The sequence below is a fragment of the Amblyomma mixtum genome, chromosome 6 (assembly GCF_055824585.1).
Source record: "Amblyomma mixtum isolate Tamu chromosome 6, ASM5582458v1, whole genome shotgun sequence".
Classification (NCBI taxonomy): domain Eukaryota; kingdom Metazoa; phylum Arthropoda; class Arachnida; order Ixodida; family Ixodidae; genus Amblyomma; species Amblyomma mixtum.
In genome coordinates this window covers 162,469,210-162,491,923 of record NC_143017.1, presented here as the reverse complement: position 1 = coordinate 162,491,923, position 22,714 = coordinate 162,469,210, and the positions used below count along the sequence as shown (strand labels likewise).

Here is a 22,714-nt window from a genome sequence, read left to right as displayed (position 1 = left end):
CGTTCTGTGATATATCCGGTGATATCATAATATATATAGGATACTATTGGGAGACCAAGAGCATGGCTCTAAGGAGGACATAAGAGGAACTTGACAAGCCAACAAAGGAAAAATTGGCACTAATACTACAAGGCTCGTCTATACTAAACAGATGTTGCAGTGCAGATCCTTTCCGAAAAAGAAATTGAAGAAAATTTGCTTTTCTAAGTGAACATGGGCTGAAGGGATGCTCAGTTAGATAGGAAAAGTTTCAATAAGAAGTCTTATCTTCGTCTAGGCAAACAGGTCATTATTGGCGGGGGTTAAATAGGGCCTTTGCTGCGTTAATTGAATAAGCCGCCGTGAAGGGGAGGAGGGTGTGATATGAAAAGGGTGGTGGGATATGAGTCATGAATTCCAAAATCCGCTGTTCAAGCAGGGTGGCTGCGACACATAGAATTCTGAAAAGTGCTACACTGCTTCACCAGAAAAACTCTGATTAAAAGAAAAAACAGGCCAGCTCAGAAATAGCAAACACAATGGCAGCTGCGACCGATCACATGGTAGGTAAGTAGGTCTTATCAAGAAAAAGTGCGGTAAGGCTGTTGAGCAGCTTGGCAATACCAAATAACGGAGTTAACAAAAGAAAATTAACAGGGACCGAAAGAAAACCAAATGCCGTGCGGTATTTACAGCTGTTTTCGAGAAAACGGATCTTAAATAGACCTCAAAATACATGGTAAGTGTAAGGTTTGCCCTTCGCCTTTATGATGTCGATATTGCCTGTTTTGAGCTCTGCGACGTGCGTAACGTGCTCAGTTGAGAAGGTTTTGATATCTGTTTGGTTTCGTGGCTGTTAGCTTGTAGGAAAGAAATTTCAAAATAAGAGCTTGTTACATAACCTTTTCTAACGCTTATCAAAAAACAATGAAAGGGTACATCGCGGCCTTGTGCCCTTCGTTAAAATTGCGTGCGACATGCAGTAAACACTATCCTAGCAAAAGCCTGTATCCGTCCGCGTCCACGCGTTCTTGAATACTTGTTCATTCCTTTTCCATTATATAGCGGCAGACTAATCTCCCAACCGAGGCTCTTTTGATTGGATAGGAGCCCCCAGCAGGATTGTTTATCTACAGATGGTTTGAAAGCGCCGTCATTACAGAATCGTGAACGCGTTTGAAAAAAGAAATGTGAAGAAACAAGAAAACACATGCAAATTACAAAGGAAATGCAGTTCAGTTGCATAGTGCTTGCTCCCTAGGAGAGACCAAATCAGCTCTACAAGAACCATTCTATTTTTCTCTGCCAAAAAAATTTCCTATAAGAGCTAAGGGAACACTCCCAGTGAGAGGGTAGACTCTCAGATCGACTGATCAGCTGTAATAGTTATGCAGCGTATCGAAGTTTCATTGCCATTGTTGCACTATCTTGTGAAGCGGCGTTACTCTCCTCTACCCTGTTTTAATTCACACTGACCTGATTAAAGAAAAATTCGTCCCAAACCTGGGTTCAAATTCGGGACCACCTCCAATTCGATGCTGTCGCTCCATCAAATGAGATAACCAGGAAGGTAGCAGATGGTGAAAGCAGTATAGCTTTACTTCGTAGAAGTACAGCTGCGTTTGGGCAAATGCTAATGAGCAATTGGTCGAGAATTAAACATCTACTTCACTCTGGAGGATTTCCATGAAGCATTAGAAAAGTTCCGTCGATTCCACACCGCCCACTTAGCATAAGATAGTTGATGGGTCGACACTTAATACCTACCCGAAACGTTTTTGGTTTCTCATTAGCTATAAGATTTCTGTCCTTTCTTTTCAGTCGCTGAATAGAGAAGGTGCACCAGGAGAACCGGTTTTCTGCCCGTTTACGGCGCATCCTGGATAGCGGCATCCACGCGGTCTCACACTCTCATGGCGCGAGATCGTTGACGTCCGCTTCCATCGGGGGTGTAGCTCAGATGGTAGAGCGCTCGCTTAGCATGCGAGAGGTACTGGGATCGATACCCAGCACCTCCACAGAACATTTTGTTTTCTCACAGTCTACAAGATTTCTCTTGTCTTTGTAGTGGAGGAAGAGAGAACGCTGACGAGCAAAACCGGTTCACAGCAAGTTTACGGCGTTTATTCTATTGCAGAATCCACGCGGTCTCCAACTCATGATGCGACATCATTGATGTCTCCCTCCGTCGGGGGTGTAGCTCAGATGGTAGAGCGCTCGCTTAGCATGCGAGAGGTACTGGGATCGATACCCAGCACCTCCACGAAACCTTTTATTTTCTTACAGCCCACAAAATTTCTCTTTCTGTTTAGTCGAGGGAGAGAGAGTTAGACCTACTTTCACATGTAGGCGAATAATGCGCATTCACGCATGCTCGAGAAACTCGAAAATTCTTTCCTTCTACGATAGCACGCAATCACCGGTACACAGGAAAAATAAAAGCAAAATTCACGCCACGTCGAAGTGTGTGCTTTTTGCCGCGCAAGCTATTTCTTTTCTCGTGAGAGCAATTTACTGGGCAAGTAAGCTGAACTGGGCTAGTCGGAGCAATTGCATCTTCGAAAAACGTAGCGCGAAACACAAGACACAGGTAAGGTGAAGACAGGACACGAGCGCTTGTGTCCTGTCTTCACCTTACCTGTGTCTTGTGTTTCGCGCTACGTTTTTCGAAGATGCAATTTACTGGGCGCCACGCACTTGTTTCTTGCTTTTCATTAAAGGATCCTCAAATACCTCTCCACATGTTTGCCTAGCCGCTTCAGTACTCGAGTGCTGTTAAAAAGAGGTGCGGAAACTTGAGCTTTTGTTTTCTCCTTCTTTCTTTGTTCTGCCCTTGCGGGCCGCCAAATCACCACCTGCTATCAGTTCTGCGACAGTTGTCCGCTGCTTCGTTTGCGCACTTGCCCGTCTGGCCTATGTAGCACTTGCCACAAGACAGTTGGATAAGCTATACGACTCCAATGTTGCACTTCACAAACCGCGTGGCATGCTTCATCCCGCAAGCTTTGCCTTCGTCACAGTGTTCCGTGTTCCGTCATGTGTGCTAATCTTTTTTACCCGCGACTGTACGGTATAATTTACTAAGATTACTAAACAAAATAGCAAAAGAACGGTTTTTCTACCGCAACTTTAAAAAGGTGAACAAAATTACAACATCGATAAAGAAAAACCAGGGACTTGTTTTTATATTTGTACTATAGCCATTACCCTCCTACTCAGACCCTTTATCATTGCATCTTTGGCGCTCGTTAAAACTCCACGGCATCGTGTTCTGTTAGTTTCAAAACAATTCTTGCCGCAATCAAGGCTAAGAAACTTTCATACTACTGCAATCTGCGTAGAGGTGGGCTTTCCATTCGCACAAAACCGCACGCACAGACATTCATTGCATTTCTGGCGTCTCAAATGGATAATGGCTGTCTGGCAAATCGGACTGGTGGTTGTCCCTGCCGGTAGGCAGTTGCGTCACCTACCTAGAATTGGTCCTCCAGTAGCGTCCCGTACGCTATTGGCAGTACCAGGGACACGCACAGAGGGGCGAAAGTAACTGAATGCATTTTACGCTAACGATGAAGGCGCAGTCGTTGTGGAACAAGCATGATGCCGTTTTTAACACATGGTAGGCTATCTGCAGTTCCGGATGTAATAGCCAGTCGCCACTGCCATAAGGGGGAAGTGGACGCCCCCTCCCCCACTCTCTTCGGCTCTGAGCCTTGTGGGGAAGTGGAAGCTACGCAAGTACTCGCAGGTGGGCTGAGTTCCTCGACGTTCGGCCTCATATTTTTTCGCCTTTTTTTTTAAGAATAGTTTTTTCCTTTCATCTCGAGAGCTTTGCAGCGAATGTCGCACTCTACTCTCCACTCGTGCAGGTATTTATTCCGGCTAGTGATGCATTTACTTTGTTTTTATGGCAGCAGGAAATGCAGCCGCAAATGCCGGGGTTTGATATCGCGATCATGGCCTAAGCAGCCTACTGGAAAACCGATGCGAGCAAACAGGTATTCCTCGTGGAACGCACTGCTAAAGGCGGATGCAGAAAAAGTAATACGCCATGAAAAAGAAGAGGTTAACCAACTCCACAAGGATAATAAAGGCACACTGACGCACGGAGTATATTTGTTTCTTCAACAGGGTGGGCTGGGGGGGGGGGGGGGGGTAATAGATATGAGCATGAGATAAAATTGATTTATATACCTGGACAATATTTTTAAGAAACTACTACTAAGGCATCATATAACCTGTTCAAAATGATGCAGGCACCACACACACACACAAACTGAAGTGGTGCAACTCCTGATAGAAAAACAGATAATAACTGGAAAAGCAAAAAATCGCTTAAAAACTGTAAAACGAATTCCCAGAACAGAAAAAGATTATTTGAGAAGCGTGAACTGCTGGGCGAGTTCGTGCATATTGGACTGAGAAAAACTAGCGAAAAAGGAGGCAGGAACTGGAGAAGAAACGCACAGACCCTCGCCGAGAACTGACTCCCCGCTATTGCGGCGCCAAAAATTAGTCCAAGGGCATTCTGTGGCCTGGTGTTTCCTCCGTTGCGAGCTCTTCACCGGCACATTCAGAACTTGTTTTCGGAGTTCTGGAGTGAAAATTCATTTTAGGATCACTGTTACAGGGATTTTTGCACGCTAACGACAAAAATAAATAAGCCGCTCAGTGTTATAGCATGAGTTCTCTGGTGCCAGCAATGCACAAAGCGCATGGGTAGAGTAGGGCCTCCCGGCTCAGTGAAACGCTTGCAGATCATGACAAAGATAGTCCTTATCAAGCGCCGAACCTATGCTTTTGAAAATATGATTTGGCTGGACTGAAGACCATATGTAATTACGAAGCGAAAGGCTGTTTGTTAGCTATCATATCAGACGGCACTACTAACAGCCACGTTTCATCCGTGAATCGCTTTGTAGACGACTTTTTCTGTATCAGTGTGTCTTATTCCAGCTTGCGTTCATGGTGATGTGGTGCTTTATTGATCATTTAAACAGGAGTGGATTGATACGGTGATTTCATTCAAATTCCATTTGATTTTGATTCTTTTTACACTACGTTATTGCCGCGTATGACCTGCTGTCGCAGGAATTGCTCAGAAGGACGGGCATATGATGCGAGTCGAATAGAAAATGAACAAAAACAAGTTTAAAAGAGCTGTCTTACATATATTACACACCGTACATCCAGGAATTGCAAACAAAAGAGAGCACGATTGGCACGCTTAAGGGCTGCGAAGAAACAGCGCTTTCCACTTGTGCATACAAAGGACGATCTCTACCCACTATTACAGTATTACAGTAATACTGGATTACTGTTTCTATGAATATTACTGTTACCCATGTTCTACTATAACAGCAGAACGCAACTGATAAACACATCCAGCAATTCTAGACAAAAGCATTTTTGAGCGGGAAACGGTTGATAAAAGGATTTTTTTTCATATGATGTCAGATTTCACTATAACAATCAATACATCTGCAGATCACCCGACGGTAGCTTTGGATTTTTTTTCTATTCACGTTTTTTCTATCGTCAAAAGCGTTTCCCATTGGTTTTATATGGCAGGATTAACTGTTCGGTGTAATCGATGCAAACAGTTTAAACGAAAGATTTTGCTACATAACAGAAAATGAACCATTACATTTAACCCATTAGCGCCCAGTATACTTTTAAAAGTACAGTTAAATTTTTATGACTTCAGCACGAAAGATTGAATTTTTCTTTTCAAGTAGGTCATGCTTTTGTCACCAGGGGATCAGCCGACGTCCGTTAACTAAGAAAGCACATTTTCTCTTCTCAGTATGTCATCTTTCCATGGTGAAACTTCAGGATATTGGTTTCCCATGAACTGCGCCGGTAGTCATTGCCTTATAATTTTCTCGTGGCCATGTTTATGTACATAGTACGCTAGTTTTGAAGTACAGAGTAGCTGGAAAGATGAAAGTAAATAATGGATGCTTTGAATGTACCGCACCTTTGTCTTTTTTGCGCTATGATGAATTATATGCTGCTGTACTTTCTATAGTACGCTGCGTCTTCCTCTGTGCAAAATTGCGGCGCCTATTTATTCCAGCTAATAGATTTTATGGTTCCTTGCAATTCTTTGGAAAAAAATCCCACTTTGTCTATGGCAACAAAAATGATAGGTGTAACGTTAAGAGATTGGAAGCGTGCGGAGTGGGTGAGAGAACAAACGCGCGTTAATGATATCCTAGTTGAAATCAAGAGGAAGAAGCGGGCTTGGGCAGGGCATGTATTGCGAAGACAAGATAACCACTGGTCCTTAAAAGTAACGGAGTGGATTCCAAGAGAAGGGAAGCGTATCAGGGGGTGGCAGAAAGTTAGGTGGGCGGATGAGAATAAGAAATTTGCGGGAGTACAGTGGCCGCCACTGGGGAAGGACAGGATTAATTAGAGAGACATGGGAGAGGCCTTTGCCCTGCAGTGGGCGTAGTCAGGCTGATGATGATGATGATATCTGCTCAGCGATGCCTAAGAGACCTCTGTACTTGTCGCTAGCTATCCTGAATATGACGATGGCGTGATTTTAATTGGTATAATAACATTATAATAAAATAATAAATTATAATAAAATAAAATAACAAAATTTGTAATAAGATTTTGGTTATAAGAACTGGATGTGCTGCAGAGCAGACGGTTACTGTTATGCATTTCACACCTAATGTGGAAAGTCCTTGAGTTTTGAATAGAAACTTTTGTAAGCACGCATTGTCCTGTCGTTGATTTCGGTAATTTCAGTGGTTAGTGGCCATTTCATCCTTTTTGGCATTTTTTTTACCAGTCAATATATTCTGATAACGCTCCACAGGGAGGAATTTCAGGCTTCAGGAACCGTTCACCAAAACGGGTTTAGGAACTAGGTTTAGCCCAAGGAAAGCAACGAAACAGAAGCGGCCAGGGAAAAATGGTTCTTGCTGAATAGTGCATTTTACGTGCTTTTATCTAACGACAGCAGTGCGGTCAGTATGGCCTGAAATTATAGCATTGAACCTACATGTTTTGTAAAGCAGTGGTTGCCTAGAGCGCACGAAAATCAGGACTTTTGTAAGCCAAAACTTGTTTCCTTGGACAGCAGTGGTATGGCAGGTGTCAAGTTTCCGGATCAAGCGGTCAACTGCTACTACATCGGCATCAGGGACAAAAAGAGGGAGTGGCTGTTGACACGAAAGATCCGCTTTGCAATTCTGAACGCCTGAACAATCTACCAGATTTCAAGAGACGAGCCTGCTGACTATTTTTGCTTTGGTAAGAGCGTTACTCGTCATTACAGCAAGCACAGGTTCGCAGACACTATGGGTAAATCGTGTGTGATGCTTCTTTGAAATGGACAAAGCTTCCCACGCAAAAGAGAGTAACTGTGGTGCCAGTACAGCCAAAAAACACTCATGAGGGCCTCAAAGAAGTTTTATATCAACCTGCGTAAAAATCATGGTTTAGTTTGGTTTATTGGGGTTTAACGTCCCAAAGCGACTGAGGCTATGAGAGACGCCGTAGTGAAGGGCTCCGGAAATTTCGACCACCTGGGGCTCTTTAACGTGCACTGACATCGCACAGCACACGGGCCTCTAGAATTTCGCCTTCAAGAAATTCAGCTGCCGCGGCCGGGATCGAACCCGCGTCTTGCGGGTCAGCAGCCGACCGCCGTAACCACTGAGCCACCGCGGCGGGGCGTAAAAATCATGGACACATTAACAAAAATCACGCCACCAAGTAGGAGTGGAGCACAGTAACATGTGCTATGGGGTAGACTCAGCGTACTATACAAAATACACCTGTGTAACTTCGGAAAGAATGAAGCAATCGTAACAAAACTTAAGCAATCTGTTTTTCTTTATAGGGGAGCATTATGGGCTAAAAATGAAGAAAATTCCTGTGTTAGATTTTTCTTGAGCCCTATTGGGTTAATATTTCCATAACAGTATCTTAGAAATGTTCGATTTTCAATATTCCTTTCCGAGAATGTTGGACATGGTATATCACGAAGGGTGCAAATTAATCTGTCAAAAAACAAACGAAAGTGATGACTAGATTTTTTTAGTTTTTTTCTTCTACTTAGCATGCCAACTGCCGAGCCTTGCTTACTTGCAGTGCTAACGGCAGATTTTGCGCTTCCACTTTTATAATTTATCTTTGTACAATAGCCTGCATCATCGATGTCACCAGCTTTAAAATATTTTCGAAGCGCGCGTCAGCCGTCTATCGGTCCTCTTTCACGAAGGTTGTTTTGAAACGCTAGACAGCGATTTCCGCCTTATCTCTCGTTTATTACTTCACAGCATTGACAAACAAGGGCGAGTTTTACGTTATATTTGAAAAGAAATTTGAGTCCATTTGGGTGGTCCACAGAAATGTCCGTAACGTCGCCATACTAGAGTACTGAACCCCCCCCCCCGGACCTTTCCATTCTCAGTGTCATTAAAGTTGATATTACAGCGTATGCAAAAATCAAGACGAAATGAAACTGCAACGTTTGGATGCTGGCGGAAGTCATCTTTTCCCTATTCGGCGGAACAAAAGAAACACCCAGAAGGTCGTTCCATTAAAGCGGATGGCACGTAAAACTGCTGGCTTCTCAATCGCATGCGGCGTCGGGGATGGCAATGAAAAAGAAGTAATTTTGGAGCCTTTGGGATCGCACAAATTAGGATCGTGATGTTTCAAGTTGAAGCTTTCATAGCAGACTGCTCCGCGAAGACACATCAGAAGCTGCCAGTCAACTGACGAGCAGCCTTTGTAGTTCGCGGTGCGCTCGCTGTTAGCTCGATAGTCGGGCGGACTCGAATAGTCGTCGTTAACAGCTTGATCTTTAAAAAAATATAAGAAAACTTAAAATTTCGCACTTCTAATTCTTTTATGGGCGGCGAAATGGTAGTAATTATCCCTCAACACCTGATGCCGTCCCCACTTCCCTAATCGCCTGCTCTAAAATAGTTCAAGGCAGCAGTCGAACGACGCTGCATCCGCAGGACGAAACCGAAGCTGACTGGCCCGCATTTTTTTTCATGTCCTTTGGTTCGACCTGGCGTTCTGCACAGCTCCGCGCCTTGAACCTAGAAAGGATATCTTCCGCGGGATTTGGCGATCTGGTAACCGTTCGCCTCTGACTACTCTCCTGGCGTAGCTTCTTGAGTGCTGTCCATAACGGCGGCACCATATGCGCGTAAAGACGGCTGCGGAATGTTGGTGCCTGCAGTGCTTTAGCGGCCCATAGAATTCGCCATGTTATTCTGATCAATTTATTTCACAAGCTTGGGTGCTTTGCCGCAGAAAAAGTTGATTTTATGACTCATGTTCAAACAGACCACTAAGCTATATACTCCTGAGACGTTGAAAACTAAATGTGAACTTTTTCTTCGAACTTTCGAGCCGTAAATGTGCTTCAAGCTGTCTGCTTCTATACTATTATTTAGAATAGGTTACAGAGGTACACATTTATTCAATGTCCTGTTGCAGGCAAATCTTTCCGTCTTTGTTAAAATATGCAGCATACTGATGCCCACCACACAAAATTTAATTTCTGAGATCTATTATTTGCAAGCAGCCAGCGGTGACTATGCTACTGTCCTTTTGACGAACCTACTATGCTCTCCCTGGGAACCTGCGGGATGACAAATGAGGATTTCTCAGTGTCTGAGCGAATACTGCCTGCGGAAACAAACTGGAGGTTAGGTTTGATTAATCAAAAATAAACGGGCTAAGAAGAGCTACCGCTCTGAAATGAGTTTAAGAAAATAGGTACAGTGTCTGGTCACACCCATCTTCAAGTAGAGTCCTAGAAGTGAGGCACAGACCATGGTAGATGCTCGCGCAACCCACAAAAGCAGGACGCAGAAACCAATTTGAAAACCCCGCCTTTGTGGTTTTCTCCTATACTTATCCGGTGTTCCGAGTACTTTTTATGCCACGTTCATTTCTATGTGGCCTGATTTACTCAAAATTAAGTTATTCCGTAATTCAACGTTTCTTCATTATTCTTTTGGAGCTGGTAGAATGTCTTAATTTTAATGTTGTGCTTCTATTTGGGTATCTTCATATAACGGTAAATCACACGAGGCCTACAAGTTTTCCCTGCTTGGTGGCGCGTTAGTGTGCAGAGACAAAGGTTGCGGGATAAAATCCTGTCATCTGCGAACAGATTCCCCTGATGGCGTATGTCGGGAAGCCGGTAAGGACTCCACTATGAACAAGTGGTGCCGCAGAGTTTCAACGAAAATATACGTAACGAAAGCTGAAGAATGCTCGCTCTTATGAACACATAAGGTTTTTTTTATATATTTATATGTGGCATTTAAGAAGGGAAAACTAGAGGGAGGATAGAATGCGTAGCCCTCATTCAGATTGTTTGCCTGCTGTCGAACTGGCTCCTAGATTGTTTCCAGCGTTTATTTAAAGATCCGTTAGCCGCCGGATCATTCACTTCTAGTCTGAAAAAAAAAATTCGGTAACTGTACGGTTTAACTGCCTGCACGACAGCACAGGGTAGTGCGCAGTTCGCAATGGAACCGTCAAGAAGATCGAAAAAAAAAAGGTGCTCTTTTGTCATTGGCCAACCATCGGGTCAATACACGCACCGCACTCGTATGTGCTTTTGTAGCTGCTGAGTCACATGGACTGGCATGAGGAGAAGTAAAAGTTCAGAGACAAAAAAATGGGGAGAGGGGCAGTGGCCGTAACGGCAGGTAGCCTACAACCCCCTTAAAATGGGCATCACCCTTGTTCCACAGCGACTTTGGCTTCATACCTCGCGCAGTTATGCATCCGAGTACTTTTGCAGCCTTGTTTGTGTGCTTGGCAGTGCCGGGAGCATACGGAACACCCATGGAGGACCTCTTCAAGGTACGTGACACTTGCCCGACAAGCACTATCTCTTTGACGGGACAAAAACACTACGAATGCCTTTGCGTGCGTGTTTGTGTGAATGAAGAGTGTATATTTCGTCAGGCTCTATGAATCGAACTATTTTCTAGCCTTGATCGCGACAAAGGTTCTGATGAAACGCAGAGAATGCAATATCGTAGGGTCTGGCCAGTGCCAAAGGCGCAGTTATAAAGCTTTTAGGCCTGAGAATAAGGAAAGAACAAATATAGAAGCAGCTTAGAATATTTGATCTTTTGGAGTCTGACAATATACTATTTTCGTGCCCACCGCGGTGGCTCAGTGGTTACGGCGGTCGGCTGCTGACCCGCAAGACGCGGGTTCGATCCCGGCCGCGGCAGCTGAATTTCGATGAAGGCGAAATTCTAGAGGCCCGTGTACTGTGCGATGTCAGTGCACGTTAAAGAACCCCAGGTGGTCGAAATTTCCGGAGCCCTTCACTACTGCGTCTCTCATAGCCTCAGTTGCTTTGAGGCGTTAAACCCCATAAAACGAAACCAAAACCAACTATTTTCGTCTTTAAAGACTCTGCAGGCAAAATAATTTGATTTTGCGCAATAACTTTGCAATTACTGTGATGTTGGAAAAGAATGTCTAATTGCGATGACCGACATTTGCACAGCGCCAACGGACATGGTCCTCATAGTGTTCTGAAGCATAGGTAAACGGCTCGTTGTCGAGGAATGATTTTATTGTGAATAGGGTGCCGATACAAGGCCTGGAGAAGCAGACTCGAGGGTCTACTGTTTCCTCGACTGGTTACTGCCGATGTTAACCAGTCTTTGTACACCAGCATCTATAGGCCTTCAATGCAGAGACGATTTCGAGGATTTATGTAGGGAATAATGACTAGGATATAGTCCCTTTATTTTATCGCGATTTATTTTCAGCTCTTTCTAGAATACCACGCTTTCTTTATAATTTTTCACTTCGCTTGTGTAGCTCCCTTCCCTCGTTTTAATAGCTTTTTGTTTCTTTTTTTTCTCTCCGTACATGCTCTACATTATTTGATACCACGGGCAGCGAGTGCACGAGAAGCCGCTTAAGCTGTACCAATGCTTCCGCAACGCCTCCACTTTCGAAGACCCGTCGGCATTTGACCTCACCCTCCATTGCAGCGGCGTAGGTTTGCCGGACAACCAGGCCTCCTGTGATGTTTCATATTCAAAGCCTGGAAGCCAAGGAAAGACCAGGTGAGTGTTTGTGTTTTTTACGCGACAGAGTTAACGCTTCCGTTCTGCAGAAAATCCGGTGTCGTGTTCGTTGTCGGTGATGCGAGGGAAAAAACCCCGGAGAAGCAACAACCTATGCGGGCCACCTTGGTCACATGACCCTGTGGCGTCATCACTGCCCGCCCACCAGGTTGTGAGCAAACTGACCACCGAGGCAGGCGGCATTTAACGACTGGTCTCGAGACGTCGCTTGGGAAGAGCAACCCGGTTTGCACAATCCCCGCCGGCGGCAACAACTGCCGTCGCAGGGCCGTAGCGCATCGCTTAACAACTGCACCACTCAGAAAATGTCATATTTGGACTCCCAGGGATATGCGAAAGCAGAGTCGAGAATGATCAATTCGGCATCATCATCATCATCAGGCTTACTATGCCCACTGCAGGGCAAAGACCTCTCATATGTCTCTCCAATTATCCCTGTCCTTTGCCCGTTGCGGTTACCGTATCCCCGCAAACTTCTTAATCTCATCCGCCCACCTAACTTTCCGCCTCCCCCTTGTACGTTTGCCCTCTCTTGGAATCCACTCAGTTACCCTTAATGACCAGCGGTTATCTTGCCTTCGCATTACATGCCCTGCTCAAGCACATTTCTTACTGCTGTATTCGAATAGGATGTCGTTAACTCGCGTTTGTTCCGTCACCCATTTCGCCCGCTTCCGCATATATGGCCACTAACGCATTAACGCTATCGCTGCGTACCCTTAAGGCAGATCATAAGTGTCCACTCTAATTTTTACCACGTGCCCGTTGAACGGGGCCGCTAGTAAAACGAGCGGCATGCTTTTATTATTTGTAAGCTTTAGTTGTAAAGCGTATTTCAGTTTCATCCCCAAGAATGATAGCGCCTCCAGTGGTTAGCCTGGTTCTAGTTACTTGATTCTTGGCGATAATTTCTGATTTCGTCCACTCGTTCACTGCTTTCGGGACCCCTGAATTCTTGAACGAGGAAAGAAAGGAAAAAAGGACTGCACTGGTGTCTTGCATTCATCATCACCAAGTAATGAGAATGGATAAGCTTGAGCTCACTTGACTAGTCATGGCGGAGTACCGCTGATTACCACCAGATTGTCAAGCGATACCGAGACTCCGAAGCCATTGATTGATTGATGGTCTTGGCCTCTGATTAAGGCATCGTGAGGATCAAGCTCTCCACGTCGAAAGGCGGAGCGCTGCTGACAAACCGCGATGGTCTCGATCTGTGGAGCGAAGCCTCTGCACTTTATTTTTAAAAGGGGTAATTTTTAAAGGCTGTTGGGTGGCGGCGTAGCAGTGTGGCGGAAAACGCGGCATAAGCATATTCATTTAGCGCCCTCTCTACGTGGCCCCCACAGCGAAGCATGTCAGATTATCCATGGTGATTACGTGAGGGGGTTCCTATTGGAGGTTGCAATGCCAGCGTTACACCAGTAACTTTTGCTGACTGCGTCATGGTTCATTGTTAAGAAATTTGTTTTCGTTGGCTCCAAATAGGAACCGGTCGCGGAAACGAAGTGTTCAGCAGTTTTTTTAGAAGTTTGTGCCGAATTCTTTACCCAGATCAGCTTGCCTTTGTTCATTAGGGCTATGACGTAAAATATCTCTTTTTACGTGATTTGACTGATGTACGCATTCGAGTGCGAAAGCTGTTATAGCTTTGGTTTAACCGTATAGCCATGCATTCTACCATGAAATCTACAGCGGCAGCCGTAAGAAACTCATAACTTGGGGAATTATTTAACTGACGATATTGCCGGTTTTGCGGCACCGGGCTCTTTGGCGGCGTGGTTCTTGACGTGTTCGTAATATCTGTGCAGCGATAGTTGCTGTGGTGTTTGCTTTTGCGTTTATGACCTTCGATATGGCGAAGAGTGCAGTGGGGTACCCAGGAGTTCGACGAGCACCACTACCTGTGTACACTTTCTCGCCGGTCGAGTTGACGACGTGGATTATGAACTATGATTTAGTCACTGGTGCTGGTGAAGCAATCATCGCGTTGGTTCCGCAGAAGATTCGGCGCATCGTGGGAACCGATTGTGCAACTTTATGTTAAACGAATTCTATTGGTGTCGCATATGTCAGTGCGGGAGGTGAGCGGGATAGTGGTTTGGTTTTGTGTGTTTAATTAAACACTAAGCAATTTTTCCAATTAACTGCGTGCACTTAGTATGCCCCGAATAATTGCGCATACATTGCGCAAACTCAGTGTTCTGGAAATGTCAGCTGCACTCTTGGATTTAAATTTAATACCTCTGATGCATCGACACGCGTTTGTATTTATATTGTATGGAATGCTCTAGTATAGGCATGTAGGTTACTTTGGAAATGAATGCTTTTTTTTTTCTGCTGAAAGTAGTCTTGATGCGGACAGGAAGGATGTCCATAAAAACATAGAAAACACGTTATACCATCTCTTTATGTCGGCCCAGCGCTGCGGTTACCACTGTTGACCAGGAGCGCGACCAATAAAGGTCCACTGTCAGACTGGCTATCTAACGCTGCCTGAAATATTACCCACAAAGAGTAGTAGGGTGAAGCAGCTCACTCCGCTTACTTGCGTGAAGACGTACCTTAAAGCTCGTGAATTACTGAAACGTATACATTTTCCTCTGTTGTAGTGATATGATGTTCTGATATTGAATGTGTGATATGGTAATCTGTATCGATGTTATTTAATTTCTTGTCAAAAAAAGTACCAAGATTGTCCTCTCCTATAAAAGTGTAGCATGATTGGAAAGCAAGCTATGTTAGTGCTTATATTTTTTTGCATTCACAATGCCTGCGTTATCACAATATAAACCAGAAAAGCTACTGCAAGTTTTTGAACATATATAATGACTACGTTCATATGATACATCGTAGTACTTTTGTTAAAATTCTTACCCCAAATAACGTGAAGGGGTAATTTCTTGAACAAGTCGGTGCATGGTCATAAGGTGAAATGACAGCGCGACTGAGACAGGAGAAAAGCCGAACGTTCTCCCAGAGTTCGGTGCGCGCAATGCGGCAAACACGCAAGCCTTGGCCCACTGACGGCGGGAAAGGTCGAAATAAATTGGAAGACAACAGGTGGGAAGTAAGAGTTCCTCTGCGTCTGTCTTCTTCTTTCGTCCTGTCTCAATCGTGCCGTGCCTTTACCTGACAACGCGAAGCCTTTTTTCGTGCGTTGCATTTTCCCGCGTATCGCATTCTTGCTTTTTTAGCCAAAAAAAAAAAAAATTAAATTCATGTGGAAGATGTCCACGAAAAAAAAACATTCAATTTTCGCCGTCTGTTCTTTTTGTATTTTCTTACCGCTGCGGTAAAAGCGAGCCGCAGCAACGGCGAGGTAGGCAAAAAAAAAAAAAGAAAAAGAAAGCGCTATTATCCTCATTTGAGGGCATGCTAATCGTCGTAGACATCGTATTTACTTGCACAAACCTCTCCGAGCACTTTATCCCACCTTCGGGCGGACGCTGCATGCTGCATTTATGTTCATGGGGTTTAAAGTCCCACAGCGACTCAGGCTATGAGAGACGCCGCAGTGGAGGGCTCCGGATAATTTCGACCACCTGGGGAATTCTAACGTGCAGTGACATCGCACAGTACACGGGCCTGTATCACTTTACATCCTACGAAATGAGAACGCCGCGGCGGGATCGAAACCGCGTCTCTCAGATTAGCAGTCAATCAACATAACCACTGACACACAGCGGCGGCTTGTGTATGCATTGCAGTCAACGTCCAAGTGTTCACTATACCCTTTTCGAGTCTGTGCTAGCTTTGAGACGTGCTTACACATCACACCCTTTGCAGCTTGTTTTATGCATTTTCGAGAGCCTGATAGCTGGCTTTTCACGCTTATTACCGCACGCTTCAAGCAACCACATGAGCTACATAATCGAGGTAGGCCACACAGAACCTACACGTCATCAATACACTACAGAAACTGGACAAATATCAAAGTCTGTCATTCATGTCGCTGCGAATGCAGATAAAGCAAGAGGGTACTAACGTTGTGCTTGTGCTATCTGAAGGAGGGACTTTATACATCGGGATCCCCGGGAGATAATAGGAATGGGCTGCGTTTCACGTAGACGAAAACTTATCTTAAGCGTGCCTGCAGGGCTGCTTATACTTTTGAAACTGTGGGTGCAGCAAGCAGAGGTACAATAGTGTGCACGTATACCGCGAAACATTCCTGTAGCCATGAAAAAATTGCATGAGGTTGCAACATGTGGAACTCACTGATGGAGGGAGCGAAGGAGCTGAAAAGAGAGGAGAATAATATTTATATTAATTTCTCCTTTCCATTTGTGACCACTGCTTAGCGTCATGCTTCAGGCACCCACTTGGAGTGAAGCAATTACCCCGCTTTTTCCTATTTAATTGCTTGATCCAAAGTGACCCTACCTAACCTATTGAAACCTAACCTTACCTAACCTCCGCTTGCTTCTGAAGGCAGTGGTCTCCTCAAAACTCATAACTGCTCATTTTTACTCCCACAGGTATGATGTGAAATCAGAATATGTGCCAGAACATGACTACACCAAATTGACCAGCCAAGGTAAATTAATAATATCCCAGGAAACTTTTTGGTACTGTGTTCTGTAACAATAAATTTAGCCAGAAATATCTGCTGGTAATAAAAAAGTTTATAAATGTGCGCGTTTATAGCCTCCTCTAAAAGTTATTATTTAACTGCGCACTTTGAATTGCCCCTTTGTCGACCAAAAGTGTTAACAAAACATTCATACGTAGGTTTAAACGCCTAAAGAGAGACTTATAACGAAAAACACAGAGAAAAATGGAAACTTGAGTACCAGCTCATACAGCGATTAATTAGTTAATTAACTTTGCCTGAAGTGCCATGCATGGGCACAAGGGCAGTGAATGTGTAATGGGTACTGAAAAGTAGCGTTTGCAAAAGACATGATTATCAATGGTCACAGTCACCTAAGACATGAGAATAAACATTACAGCTTTAAGGCAGAGTGCCGAAAGTTCAGTAATCAGACAGCCAAATACGCGTATATCTGTCGAGATCTCCAGGGCCTACCCGGTCAAATATTTCTAAAGCCCTTCACCAATATTGTCGTGACGGCTGACAACGACCTGGTTGTAGAGTTGGGTGCTTTGCTATATATCTGAGTGTTTACGTCAACGCTTTATTTTCGTGAAAACGGATTGAAGAGTAAACGTTTTAGCGGGAGTTTTAATATTGGAAAGCAGTGCCTGTGCATATTTATTTTTGTTTGTTTGTAATCGAGACTGAACTCGCTAGCGCAAAATGTGCGGAAAGCCATCTCTCGCTGTCAGACCGAAGTGAAGTGCTAAGATTCCATTCAAGGCTCGTTGCTCTGGCTCGCTTGCCTTCATGACTAATGAACCCAACGGGAAGGGGATGCTTTTGGTTTTTCGGCTCTCGCGTTAAAATCTCACAGCGTGCCTACTCCTTCTGTCGCCGAAGATGCGTCCTTGCGATAGAACTTATACTTATAAGGGACAGATTTGCGACAAATATCAACTCAAACAAACACACTTAAATATCCCTAAAGGTAACCTAAACGTGCCATGATGGTGACGTTCAGCGAAAAAAGTACAATGTTGCAGACGGTCAACTAAACCCGAGAAGTGAACTGCTTAGAAATTCTTGATTTCGGAAAAAAAAACTCCCCGGCATATTTCAAAATATCTTCGTGAAATCGCTATGAATAAGTGGTATTCTGAAGTGCTGCTGGAATCAAACTTTTTGGAAAATTTTTCCTTTGATTTCCTTTAGTCACAGTAATGCATGTGGATCTTTATCAACGTCTTCCGGCTTACAATGGAAAAGCCTACTTCTTCAAACAAGGTAAGCAATGCATAATTAAAAGAAATTTTAAGCACACAAGTCTAAATGCTGAAGGGATACTCAAAAGCAAGACTAAGTCATCGCTACTGTGAGATTAGTGTTTAAAGTTTGCAAATATATAATTTTAGCTCAGAACAGATTTTGAATAAGCCAAAAAACAATTTTACAATTTTTCAATATTCCAAATTTTTCTCCGAAAATGTTGGACATGTGCAGAGCGGCGGCTGCAGATATACGAGAATGCGATGCAAAGCAAGGGCACGAAATTAATTCACTCTTAAAGGTATGAAAATTTAATACGTAAGAAAAAATAATGATATCAATAGTAGTTAGTTTACGATGACTACACACACTTGTACTTTCATACAGCAAGCGAGCATTCATGCCAATCAGAAGGCTCGTAAGACATTAGAGTTCCAGATAAATGGCTCTGAGCTCACATTCGCGTATAACTCGTATCTATATCTCTATTGATGAATTTGTAGGCCGTGCGTTCCTGCGGTTCCATCGATGGAAAGCAAAGAGAAGTGTTTCCTTGTTTGCTTTCGATCTGTGTCTGACCAAAAGGAAAAAAATACAAACCATGAGATATATGTGTACGAGTCCGACCGGCCCAAGTCCATCATTCGTAGACAAAAATCTCGAATATTGAAATATTGTGAGGTACTGTTGTGGAAATACTGAAAGTAATGATCCACTGTTTCGGTGCGTAGAAAAATCTTTCTTTTCAAATTTTCCCATCGCTAGGATCTGGTAGGTAAGATTGAGATGAAAATAATGTTTTTGACGATAGCCAAAACATTAATACCAAACGAATGCAAGCCGGTCGAAAGGAGATCTTCAGATATATTGACTGTTATAGTGAAATCTTATAATGCATGAGAAAATGCATTCTTAGACTCTTTCCCGTCGAATAATGGTTTTGTCCAGGATTGCTTGGGTACGTATGCCCCACTGCTCGGGCCGTTTTGCCTCCACCCCACCCCCTCCCACGCCCTTTTCCCCTTATTTGCCTCTTTTTTCACTAAGCTATTACATCTTTCGGTGTAGAGGCTGCTACTCAGGCTGTGAGGCTATGGTGCATGCCACAGGAACTAAAGGCATAGGAATTATTCCGAACATATCGGGTTATTCAGAGCATCCTAAGGGGATTTTGGAATCTCGCCCCTTTCCAAGCCGTACACAGCAGGTCATGCTCGGCAGTTACATGCCACAGGAACTCAGGCAGTTGAAATAGATATAAAACAAAAGAAAGTCAGCACTTATTTTTTAATTCGTGCGGCTGTTCTTTTCCTGTTTCCTACTTTTGCTTTTTGCAGTCGTCACAAAGAGCGGCGAAGTCGCCCTCAAGATATTTGACACAAGCACAGGATGTGAGAATGCCAAGGCCTTGCGCGAACAAGTGTGCCCCGAGCCTTGCCCCCTGGAGCCAACGCGAAGGAAGGTCTCGCCCTGACTCGACATTTGGAACTCACAGAGCGTCTGAATGGGGCATTATTGAAGACAAGCTGCGTACAAATGGTGTTTATTTTTCGGATTTATGTCATATTAAAAACCATTGTCGCTTTTTTTCGAAACTACGAAGCGGTGTGACTTGTTTGCTTGCAATGTTGAACATGCAGGCACATCATTACTGTGTACGTCATACAACTATTGTTGGTTGTCACTGGCAGAAAGTAGATCTCCGGCTGGTAAATCAGCAGTCCAACCTCCCTGAATAACATAAAGAAACAGCGCAATATTAGGAGCACTCTCAGACTGCGTCTATTACCCTGACCCCGGCATGGCAACCGTCGGTCGCATACACGAGAACACAATACTTGGATCTGGTTTGAAGATCTTCGCGTGAAAGTGGCGCTGCAAGAACTCCGGTCAGGGGAGGTGCCTATGCACGGTACACTACGACAATGCAAGCCAATAACTGAGATCAATCATACTTGATATAGTTGCTCCTAACAAAGCATGCACTTATGCGCAGTTGTCGTTTTGTTCATGGTTTGTGGAGTTTAACGTCCCAAAGTAACACAGGCTCTAAGGGACGCCGCAGTGAAGAGCTAAGGAAACCTCGACCACCTGGGTTTCTTCAACGTGCACTGACATCGCACAGTACACGGGACTCTAGAATTTAGCCTCCATCGAAATTCGACCGCTGCGGCCGGGATCGCATCCACGTCTTTGTGATCAGCAGCCGAGTGCCATCACCATTGAGCCATAGCGGCGGCTAATTGTTGTTATTAGTTGTTTTCCTCCAGGGGCAGAAACGTTGGAAATCTTTTTTTACGCTTTACGCTGGAGTACAAAAAGATCCACAGGACCTCAACGACGCTATGCGACAAGTATGTTTTAGCGGAATTGAGTTTACATTTTTAGCACGCATCTTTTCCCCGTGGCGCCTTTGAATTGAATTTTGCCGCACCTTTGTTCCGGAACAACACACACACACACACACACACACACACACACACACACACACACACACACACACACACACACACACACACACACACACACACACACACACACACACACACACACACACACACACACACACACACGCACACGCACACGCACACGCACACGCACACACGCACGCACGCACGCACACACACACACACGCACACACGCACGCACACACGCACACACGCACACACACACACATGCACACACAAACGCACGCGCACACACACAGTCCACAAGATTTCCTTTTTCTTCGAGGAAGAGAACACTGACGAGCAGAACCGGTTCACAGCCAGTTTACGGCGCTTATTCTATTGCAGCATCCACGCGGTCTCACACTCTCTTAGCGCGGCATCGTTGATGTCCTCCTCCGTCGGGGGTGTAGCTCAGATGGTAGAGCGCTCGCTTAGCATGCGAGAGGTACTGGGATCGATACCCAGCACCTCCATAGAACCTTTTGTTTTCTCACAATCCACAAGATTTCTCTTGTCTTTGTAGTCGAGGAAGAGAGAACACTGACGAGCTGAACCAGTTCACAGCCAGTTTACGGCGCTTATTCTATTGCAGCATCCATGCGGTCTCACACTCTCTTAGCGCGGCATCGTTGATGTCCCTCCTCCGCCGGGGGTGTAGCTCAGATGGTAGAGCGCTCGCTTAGCATGCGAGAGGTACTGGGATCGATACCCAGCACCTCCACAGAAAGTTTTGTTTTCTCACTGTCATCCACATTTCTCTGTATTTTTAGTCGCGGAAAAGAGAAATTTTCACCTACTTTCACATGTAGGTGAATGATGCGCATTCACGCATGCTCTAGAAACTCGGAAATTTGAAATCGCCGGTACACAGGAAAAACAAAACCAGTGTTCATAACACGCTTTAGTGTGTGATGTTTGCCACGTGAGCTATTTATTTTGTCATGAGAGCAATTGAAGGATGCTCACGCATTTGCCTTCTCCTTTCTCATTAAAGAAGCTTCAACTATCTCTCTACCTACTCTACCGAGTCGCTTCAATACTCGAGTGCTGTTAAAGAGAGGTGCGGAAACTTGAGCTTCTTTTTTTCCTTATTTCTTCGTTCTGCCCTTGCGGCAATGGGCCGCCAAATCGCCACGTGCTATCAGTGCTGCGACAGTTGTCCTTGCTTCCGCAATGTTTCTTTCAAGCACTTGCCCGTCTGGCCTATGTAGCACTTGGCACAAGGGAGGGGGATAAGCTATACGACTCCAAAGTTGCACTTCACAAACCGCGTAGCGTGCTTGATCCGCAGGCTGTGCGTACGTCAGAGTTGTCGAGCATGCGGCAAATACTTGAAATTTTTGGCGGTACCGCAAAGCAACACGAACGTCGTACTTTCGCGCCACCTTCTTGAGGCGATGCGCCTGGTTGTGCACATAGGGAATTGACACATTACGTCTCTGAGGTCCATCGCTGCTGCAGCATGCTTTCTTGTGTTCATGCACCTCTTTAACATGGCTCTCAGCAACGGATGAGTGACTGCTGTGTTGAAAGCCAGCGCTGCGCAGGCGAAGAGCCTGTTGTTGAAATCTCAGTTTGATCTTGTGTTTACAAAATTTCTGAAGGGCGGCTCTTAGATAGTTAAAAGCTATCCCTCTCTTGACTCTTTTCGATTCGGCCGAATTATAGCTGAGAATTCCCATCACGTAGAGCGAGGGAAATGTGTCCAACAGGCTTAACGATGATTAAAGCTGATGCAGAGATCAAGGTACTGCAAGCAACCCTCAACCGGAATGTGACCACTAAATTTCAAGTCCTTAGCTCATTCTTGAAACACGCCCCATACGCTTTCCATAATTCCCTCTCTTCCCTCAGGTGCCACTTATCAGGGAGCGTTTGAACACGACCACCGTCGACGTGCTTGCCATGTATGTCGACCCGGAGCTCAATCTTGGATGTCGTCCTTCTCTACATAGTCTTCGCCTAAAATACCGCAGTACTGTAGACCATATTGAATTAGAAATATTATAGCGCAAACAAAGACACGGACAAAAAAGAGAGGAAACACACACACGAGCGCTAACTGTCAACTGAATTTATTCGGTGAAAGCCACACCTTTTTATAGGCCGAAGGATCGTGAGAAAAAAAATGACAAAAAACAAAACAAGGGTTGAGTCAGAGCCGTCAAATCGCGAGCGCATGCGCGGGTAGACAAGGGCATCACACTTCGGTTTATCTTCCATCTAAGTAGCTGCATTAAAATAGTCAATCTCAGCCTGGAACAGAGATAAGGAAGGTTCGCTGATGCACTCGCTGCGAAGTTTATGTATGTGGTAGGCTTCTAGGCTTATCCGTGCTGTCCTGTCTTTACTTTTGCCAA

At 44.7% G+C, this 22,714-nt stretch overlaps 1 protein-coding gene and 4 non-coding genes across 5 annotated transcripts; all 5 read left to right on the top strand.

Annotated features, from left to right (window-relative positions):
• Nucleotides 1–1,924: 1,924 nt before the first annotated feature.
• On the top strand, nt 1,925–1,997 carry TRNAA-AGC (transfer RNA alanine (anticodon AGC)). The gene has a single exon. It is a non-coding gene; the product is annotated as a tRNA-Ala (tRNA).
• A 172-nt stretch (nt 1,998–2,169) lies between these two features.
• TRNAA-AGC (transfer RNA alanine (anticodon AGC)) lies at nt 2,170–2,242 on the top strand. The gene has a single exon. It is a non-coding gene; the product is annotated as a tRNA-Ala (tRNA).
• Nucleotides 2,243–10,758: 8,516 nt separating this feature from the next.
• LOC149341043 (uncharacterized) lies at nt 10,759–19,378 on the top strand. The gene is made up of 5 exons (XM_089551223.1): nt 10,759–10,842; nt 11,905–12,074; nt 16,577–16,635; nt 17,851–17,922; nt 19,242–19,378. The coding sequence occupies exons 1-5, from the start codon at nt 10,759–10,761 to the stop codon at nt 19,376–19,378; spliced, it is 522 nt and encodes a 173-aa protein (XP_089407349.1).
• A 1,376-nt stretch (nt 19,379–20,754) lies between these two features.
• Nucleotides 20,755–20,827, top strand: TRNAA-AGC (transfer RNA alanine (anticodon AGC)). The gene has a single exon. It is a non-coding gene; the product is annotated as a tRNA-Ala (tRNA).
• A 175-nt stretch (nt 20,828–21,002) lies between these two features.
• On the top strand, nt 21,003–21,075 carry TRNAA-AGC (transfer RNA alanine (anticodon AGC)). The gene has a single exon. It is a non-coding gene; the product is annotated as a tRNA-Ala (tRNA).
• Nucleotides 21,076–22,714: the final 1,639 nt, after the last annotated feature.